Genomic DNA, 8,250 nt, shown 5'->3' with positions numbered 1-8,250 from the left:
ACTGCTGTAATGTTACAGGCACAGTGGAGATCTGGAGGTTAATTCAACCCTCGCAGAATTACTGACACAACTAAGCAAATCAGTGCTTCCAGTAGCGAGGAAATAAACACAGCAACTGAGGAGTGCAAACAAACTAGCTTTATGCAAAGAGCTGCACCGCCAGCGACCGAGTGATGCAGTCCACTGCACATGCAGCTGAGCCTTTGCATGCGACCGCCGCGGCGCAGGGAGAAGGGGGCGGGAGCCAATGCTGCCAGATTGGGCTTGTATATTTTTTATTGTGTGTGAATAAATGTCTTTGTGTGGGTGCCTCATTTTGGGCGTTTGTGCGGGTATCACATGTGGATATATTTGTAATAGTTTTAAAGTCTTAACTATATTTCTAAGCTACACACAGCCCTCCGTGTTTCCAAAAACACGCGTCGGTTTCTGTGGACGACGGGTAGCGCAGGTGTCTCGCCCGCCTGTTACCTGAAGATATATGCCGATGTAAAATATACAGGGAAGCGGGGGAGTCTGATCCTCAGTTCTCTCAGATGTCATTTCTTAATACAATAGGACTAAAACTGCTGTCACACGCATAATCCACAATCGACTGGGCATGCACAGAAACGGACGAGCTTCAGATTCATTTACAGCAGCCTCCTCGGGAGCAGGGCGCACCCATACCGGCCATGCAAACCACTTCAGGGGCCCCCCGCACGCGTGCAGGGCTTAATGGAAGAGTAAAATACATTTCAGCTCATACAGAAACGCCATTCCGGATTCGAGATAAATATCCTCCTCACACAGACCTGGTTTATTATTATTTATTTATTTCTTAGCAGACGCCCTTATCCAGGGCGACTTACAATCGTAAGCAAATACATTTCAAGTGTTACAATACAAGTAATACAATAACAGCAAGAAATACAATAACTTTTGTTCAAGTGTGACAAACCACAATTCAATAACACAGCAGATAACAGTGATAGTTACATCAGGATATGATTAAATAGTGATAGTTACATCAGGATGTGATTAAATACAAAATACTACAGGTTAAACACTTGGCAGATTACAGTATTCTGAAGTACAGGATTAAATGCAGTAAAATAGGGGCAGATAAGAGCAAAATAAAGCACATTTACATGAAGGGTGATAGTGTCCCAGGATACAAACAGAGGAGTTCTACAGGTGCTGTTTGAAGAGGTGAGTCTTAAGGAGGCGCCGGAATGTGGTCAGGGACTGGGCAGTCCTGACATCTGTAGGAAGGTCATTCCACCACTGCTCAATTCACCGCAGTAATCGAAAATAAACAAGACGTTTCACCTGGAATTGAAAACAGGATTGTTCAATGAACACTGTGGAGATGGCGTGTTTACATAAACTCACATTCTCATAACACCGTTTCATTTTCTTTGTAAGGAAGTTTATAACATTATTTTAAAGTGTGTAAGCCAGGGCCAGCCCCCTCCAGACTGATCAGATTAGTGAAATGCTACACTGAAGTGCTTCAGGGTCTGGATGCGGGTTCAATTGGTCCAGTTAAATAAATTAGTACAGGTTTGCAACCTCGATAACGACAGGAAGGGGCTCGCTAGCTCGCTAACGGGATTGGTCCAGAGGATTGACCTCTTCCTGGAGACGGTTGCTAACAACTCCTGTGCAGAGCCTCGCATACAGAAACACAGAGTCCGCGGAGAGGTCCCGATCAAACACCGAGAAATACTAAAACACAAAGGTAATAATACACCGTTACACTTCTCAACCCTGTCCGGAGAATCAGAGCACCGCCGGGTCTGAGCAGAAATAAATAAAACGGCCTTTAAAAAAAAATATTATTATTATTATTATTATTTTAGTCGGTGTAATTCTGTTTTATAGTAAACTCAGAACGAGTCATAATAATAAAGTTATGTGGTCGCATGACTTCAGTGTGTTCAAGGTGACGGGTGTTATAATAATAATAATAATCGATAGCCGTCTATAAAGCTTGCTGTTTCTTTGTTGCGCCGGCCCTATCTATATAACTGGCTGCCGCTTTGTTCTTTATCTGGGGCCGGCATTTAAAACGAGGTTGTAAACTTCCTTTACTCTGATAAGGACTGTGATTATAGTGACCATGTGAAACCAGATAGAAACGTGTCCCAAAGTGTAATAAAGCACAGAGAGGCATAGGGAAGCATAGCGAAGCATTGTAAAGCACAGCGAGGTCTGGTAAAGCATAGGGAAGCATTGTAAAGCACAGAGAGGTCTGGTAAAGCATAGGGAAGCATTGTAAAGCACAGAGAGGTCTGGTAAAGCACAGGGAAGCATTGTAAAGCACAGAGAGGTCTGGTAAAGCATAGGGAAGCATTGTAAAGCACAGAGAGGTCTGGTAAAACATAGGGAAGCATTGTAAAGCACAGAGAGGTCTGGTAAAGCATAGGGAAGCATTGTAAAGCACTGAGAGGTCTGGTAAAACATAGGGAAGCATTGTAAAGCACAGAGAGGTCTGGTAAAGCATAGGGAAGCATTGTAAAGCACAGAGAGGTCTGGTAAAGCATAGGGAAGCATTGTAAAGCACAGAGAGGCATAGGGAAGCATAGGGAAGCATTGTAAAGCACAGAGAGGTCTGGTAAAGCATAGGGAAGCATTGTAAAGCACAGAGAGGTCTGGTAAAGCATAGGGAAGCATTGTAAAGCACAGAGAGGTCTGGTAAAGCATAGGGAAGCATTGTAAAGCACAGAGAGGTCTGGTAAAGCATAGGGAAGCATTGTAAAGCACAGAGAGGTGTGGTAAAGCATAGGGAAGCATTGTAAAGCACAGAGAGGCATAGGGAAGCATAGGGAAGCATTGTAAAGCACAGAGAGGTCTGGTAAAGCATAGGGAAGCATTGTAAAGCACAGAGAGGTGTGGTAAAGCATAGGGAAGCATTGTAAAGCACAGAGAGGTCTGGTAAAGCATAGGGAAGCATTGTAAAGCACAGAGAGGCATAGGGAAGCATAGGGAAGCATTGTAAAGCACAGAGAGGTCTGGTAAAGCATAGGGAAGCATTGTAAAGCACAGAGAGGTCTGGTAAAGCATAGGGAAGCATTGTAAAGCACAGAGAGGTCTGGTAAAGCATAGGGAAGCATTGTAAAGCACAGAGAGGTGTGGTAAAGCACAGGGAAGCATTGTAAAGCACAGAGAGGTCTGGTAAAGCATAGGGAAGCATTGTAAAGCACTGAGAGGTCTGGTAAAACATAGGGAAGCATTGTAAAGCACAGAGAGGTCTGGTAAAGCACAGGGAAGCATTGTAAAGCACAGAGAGGTCTGGTAAAGCATAGGGAAGCATTGTAAAGCACAGAGAGGCATAGGGAAGCATAGGGAAGCATTGTAAAGCACAGAGAGGTCTGGTAAAGCATAGGGAAGCATTGTAAAGCACAGAGAGGTCTGGTAAAGCATAGGGAAGCATTGTAAAGCACAGAGAGGTCTGGTAAAGCATAGGGAAGCATTGTAAAGCACAGAGAGGTGTGGTAAAGCATAGGGAAGCATTGTAAAGCACAGAGAGGCATAGGGAAGCATAGGGAAGCATTGTAAAGCACAGAGATGTCTGGTAAAGCATAGGGAAGCATTGTAAAGCACAGAGAGGTCTGGTAAAGCATAGGGAAGCATTGTAAAGCACAGAGAGGCATAGGGAAGCATAGGGAAGCATTGTAAAGCACAGAGAGGTCTGGTAAAGCATAGGGAAGCATTGTAAAGCACAGAGAGGTGTGGTAAAGCATAGGGAAGCATTGTAAAGCACAGAGAGGTCTGGTAAAGCATAGGGAAGCATTGTAAAGCACAGAGAGGTCTGGTAAAGCATAGGGAAGCATTGTAAAGCACAGAGAGGTCTGGTAAAGCATAGGGAAGCATTGTAAAGCACAGATAGGTGTGGTAAAGCATAGGGAAGCATTGTAAAGCACAGAGAGGTCTGGTAAAGCATAGGGAAGCATTGTAAAGCACAGAGAGGTCTGGTAAAGCATAGGGAAGCATTGTAAAGCACAGAGAGGTCTGGTAAAGCATAGGGAAGCATTGTAAAGCACAGAGAGGCATAGGGAAGCATAGCGAAGCATTGTAAAGCACAGAGAGGTCTGGTAAAGCATAGGGAAGCATTGTAAAGCACAGAGAGGTCTGGTAAAGCATATTAATAAACATGGCAAACCCGGATGAACTAGAGTAAATACATAGCATACGAATGGGAAGTCATTGTCAGTGACGAGACCCCAGTGTGTTTATTAAGAGGTCTTGTTTGTGTTGGACAGGAGGGTAAGGACCATGCCACGTGGGAGATCAGCAGCCAGCCTCCACTCGGACAGCAGTGACGTGGACGTGGAGGGGATAGGTAGGAGCCAGCCCCTGAAATACAACTGTGCTACTATCATGACTTTTTGCGATATCCTTTTGTAGTTTCTTTAATTATAAAATATCTGGCAGGGCAGCGTGGTCCCCAGGTTTCTCTCTTAGTGCGTTGTGTTTATTAGTCCCTGATTCCTGTCTTCTTGCCCCCTGCAGACACAGAGTTGTCCAAACTGCAGAGACAGTTTCGTATAATGGAGGGGGACCGGCAGGCTTACAGCATCGAGTCTCAGGAGCTCATGAGAAAGCAGCTGTGAGTAACTGTGCCAGAGACACCCCACATACACTTCATCCGCAGCGTGGAACCAGACTGGCAGGCTCATCTCCTCCCTGTCAGACTGGGGCTGCAGCCGCTTCCTCCCGCGTCCCGCACTGCAATCTGAGTCCACAGCCACAGCTTCACTGTGTGTGTCACGTGCATTATAAATATCATATGGGAGATACTGAAGAAGGAATTTATGGTGGTGTATTGATTGATTGATTGGCGGTGTATTTATGGATTGATTGGCAGTGTATTAATGGATTGATTGGCAGTGTATTAATGGATTGATTGGTGGTGTATTGATTGATTGATTGGTGGTGTATTGATTGATTGATTGGTGGTGTATTGGCTCAGGGCGGAGATCGAGGCGCTGGAGAGCGAGCACAGCAACTTCATGAAGAACCTGCGTCTGTCGGAGAGCCGCGTGAATCGCCAGCGGGACCAGAACAACAAGGAGAGCCTGCTGTGCATGCTGGAGTACAAGGATGACTTGGAGGAGCAGCTGGGCTGGGAGAGGCAGGGTCTGAGACAGCTGGACCAGGAGGTACCAAATACACACAGTGAAGCACAGTGTAGTGTAGAGAATCAAACAGCTGGGCTGGGAGAGGCAGGGTCTGAGACAGACACACACAGCGTAGTGACGTGACCAGACACACACAGCGTAGTGAAGTGACCAGACACACACAGCATAGTGAAGTGACCAGACACACACAGCGTAGTGAAGTGACCAGACACACACAGCGTAGTGAAGTGACCAGACACACACAGCGTAGTGAAGTGACCAGACACACACAGCGTAGTGAAGTGACCAGACACACACAGCGTAGTGAAGTGACCAGACACACACAGTGTAGTGAAGTGACCAGACACGATGAGCAGCTCCAGTACTGGTCCGGTGCAGTGGGGGGGGGTGCGGTTCCAGTACTGGTCCGGTGCAGTCAGGGGGGTGCAGTCCTGCTCACCCCCCCCCCCCCCGTGTGTTTCAGATCCGGTGCTGGGAGCGCAGGCTGCAGGAGCAGCGCAGGGAGACAGGCGGCTGTCAGGAGGGACAGCAGCAGCAGCAGCAGCTCCAGACACTGCGGACCAAACGGACCCTGGAGAACAGACTGGACAGGGTGAGGGGGCAGGGCTGGGTGAGGGGGCGGGGGTGGGGGCTGGACAGGGTGAGGGGGCGGGACGGGGTAAGGGGGTGGAGCGGGGGGGGGGGGCGAGAACTGGGGTTTGGAGATCAATCAGCTACTAGGAACCGGACGAGCTCTTCTATACTTTGTGCTTATGCGTGTCTGTTTGTGTGTGCGTGATTGTGTGACTGTGATTGTGTGTCTGTTTGTGTGTGCGTGATTGTGTGACTGTGATTGTGTGTCTGTTTGTGTGTGCGTGATTGTGTGACTGTGATTGTGTGTCTGTTTGTGTGTGCGTGATTGTGTGACTGTGATTGTGTGTCTGTTTGTGTGTGCGTGATTGTGTGACTGTGATTGTGTGTCTGTTTGTGTGTGCGTGATTGTGTGACTGTGATTGTGTGTCTGTTTGTGTGTGCGTGATTGTGTGACTGTGATTGTGTGTCTGTTTGTGTGTGCGTGATTGTGTGACTGTGATTGTGTGTCTGTTTGTGTGTGCGTGATTGTGTGACTGTGATTGTGTGTCTGTTTGTGTGTGCGTGATTGTGTGACTGTGATTGTGTGTCTGTTTGTGTGTGCGTGATTGTGTGACTGTGATTGTGTGTCTGTTTGTGTGAGTGATTGTTGTTTAGCTGATCTCTCTCTCTCTCTCTCTCTCTCTCTCAGGCCCTGACCAGGTTCAGCACGCAGCTGGTGAAGAACGGGCAGCTGCGGGAGGAGCTGGAGACACTGAGGGTGGAGCGGGTTCGATTCGAACAGCTGCACCGCAAACTGGAGAGGGTGAGGGGGTCAAACTGGGAGAGTCAGAGTGGGGCACTGCACAGAGTGGGTCAGTCAATCAAACTGGGAGAGTCAGAGTGGGGCATTGCACAGAGCGGGTCAGTCAATCAAACTGGGAGAGTCAGAGTGATGCTGTGTCCCGTCTGTGTGACGCGATGTCTCGTCTGTGTGATGCTGTGTCCCATCTGTGTGACGCGATGTCCCGTCTGTGTGACGCGATGTCTCGTCTGTGTGACGCTGTGTCCCGTCTGTGTGACGCGATGTCTCGTCTGTGTGACGCTGTGTCCCGTCTGTGTGACACTGTGTCCCGTCTGTGTGACGCGGTGTCCCGTCTGTGTGACGCGATGTCTCGTCTGTGTGACGCTGTGTCCCGTCTGTGTGACGCTGTGTCCCGTCTGTGTGACGCTGTGTCCCATCTGTGTGACGCGATGTCTCGTCTGTGTGACGCTGTGTCCCGTCTGTGTGACACTGTGTCCCGTCTGTGTGACGCGATGTCTCGTCTGTGTGACGCTGTGTCCCGTCTGTGTGACGCGATGTCTCGTCTGTGTGACGCTGTGTCTCGTCTGTGTGACGCGATGTCTCGTCTGTGTGACGCTGTGTCCCGTCTGTGTGATGCGATGTCTCGTCTATGGTGCAGTGTGACGCAGTGTCTGTGGTTTCAGGAGCTGCAGGCAACGCGCAAGGAGATCGGAGCCGTGATCGACGTGTCAACAGCAGCGTACGAGAGCAGGTGAGAGGGGGAGAGGGAGAGGGAGAGGGAGAGGGAACTATTTATCCTGCTGAAGGACATGTCTGTGTGCTGCACACTGATACTGTGACCCCCCCCCCCCCTCAGGGTGGAGGCGCAGTCGAAGGCGGTCCTGCTGAAGGACAAGGCTGAGAAGGACGTTGCGCAGCACAGCTCTGAGATGAAGGAGCTGGAGCGTGTCATCGACCAGGACAGGAAGCTGAAGGAGTTCATGGGGATCAAGTCTCAAGAGCGTGCCCTGGAAGAGGAAGCAATGGAAGCTAACAAGACACAAGGTACTAGAGAGTGAGAGTGTGTGTGTGTGTGTGTGTGTGTGTGTGTGTGTCAGTGCCGTGTGTGTGTGTGTGTGTGTCAGTGCCGTGTGTGTGTGTGTGTGTCTGTCAGTGTGAGAGTGTGTGTGTGTGTGCGTGCGTGTGTGTGTGTGTGTGTGTGTGTCAGTGTGTGTGTGTGGGGGGGGCACACTGTTCTCCTTTAACCCCCTGCCCCCCCCCCCTCAGAGTGTGAGGAGCACGAGCGCAGGAAGAGAGACCTGCGGGAGGACAGCATGGAGACCTACGAGGCTGCGTTCAGCCAGATCAGAGAGCGGACCGGGGAGCAGGACCTGGGAGTGCTGGTCTCGAAATTCATTGAGGGTGAGAGAGACGCAGTAAAGCACAGGGAAGCATTGTAAAGCACAGAGAGGTCTGGTAAAGCATAGGGAAGTATTGTAAAGCACAGAGAGGTCTGGTAAAGCATAGGGAAGTATTGTAAAGCACAGAGAGGTCTGGTAAAGCATAGGGAAGCATTGTAAAGCACATAGAGGTCTGGTAAAGCATAGGGAAGCATTGTAAAGCACAGAGAGGTCTGGTAAAGCATAGGGAAGCATTGTAAAGCACAGAGAGGTCTGGTAAAGCATAGGGAAGCATTGTAAAGCACAGAGAGGTCTGGTAAAGCATAGGGAAGCATTGTAAAGCACAGAGAGGTCTGGTAAAGCATAGGGAAGCATTGTAAAGCACAGATAG

General features: G+C 49.0%; 1 protein-coding gene across 2 annotated transcripts in view; it reads left to right on the top strand.

The window, feature by feature from the left end:
- The first annotated feature begins 1,478 nt into the window (after positions 1–1,478).
- The window catches only part of odad1 (outer dynein arm docking complex subunit 1), a 12,855-nt gene continuing 6,083 nt past the window's right edge, over positions 1,479–8,250 (top strand). For both annotated transcript variants that reach the window (XR_009307828.1, XM_058992941.1), the window contains exons 1-9: positions 1,479–1,723; positions 4,248–4,327; positions 4,498–4,594; positions 4,958–5,147; positions 5,590–5,718; positions 6,388–6,501; positions 7,164–7,231; positions 7,337–7,524; positions 7,747–7,881. Coding sequence is in view for 1 of the 2 variants with exons in the window: in XM_058992941.1 (XP_058848924.1) it covers positions 4,261–4,327; positions 4,498–4,594; positions 4,958–5,147; positions 5,590–5,718; positions 6,388–6,501; positions 7,164–7,231; positions 7,337–7,524; positions 7,747–7,881 (988 nt within the window). In the remaining variant the exon portion in view is untranslated. The remainder of the gene's footprint in view (positions 1,724–4,247; positions 4,328–4,497; positions 4,595–4,957; positions 5,148–5,589; positions 5,719–6,387; positions 6,502–7,163; positions 7,232–7,336; positions 7,525–7,746; positions 7,882–8,250) is intronic.

Source organism: Acipenser ruthenus, chromosome 20, assembly GCF_902713425.1.
Source record: "Acipenser ruthenus chromosome 20, fAciRut3.2 maternal haplotype, whole genome shotgun sequence".
Taxonomy (NCBI): Eukaryota; Metazoa; Chordata; class Actinopteri; order Acipenseriformes; family Acipenseridae; genus Acipenser; species Acipenser ruthenus.
Note: the sequence above shows the minus strand (reverse complement) of the source record. Positions and strands in the feature narration are given on the sequence as shown.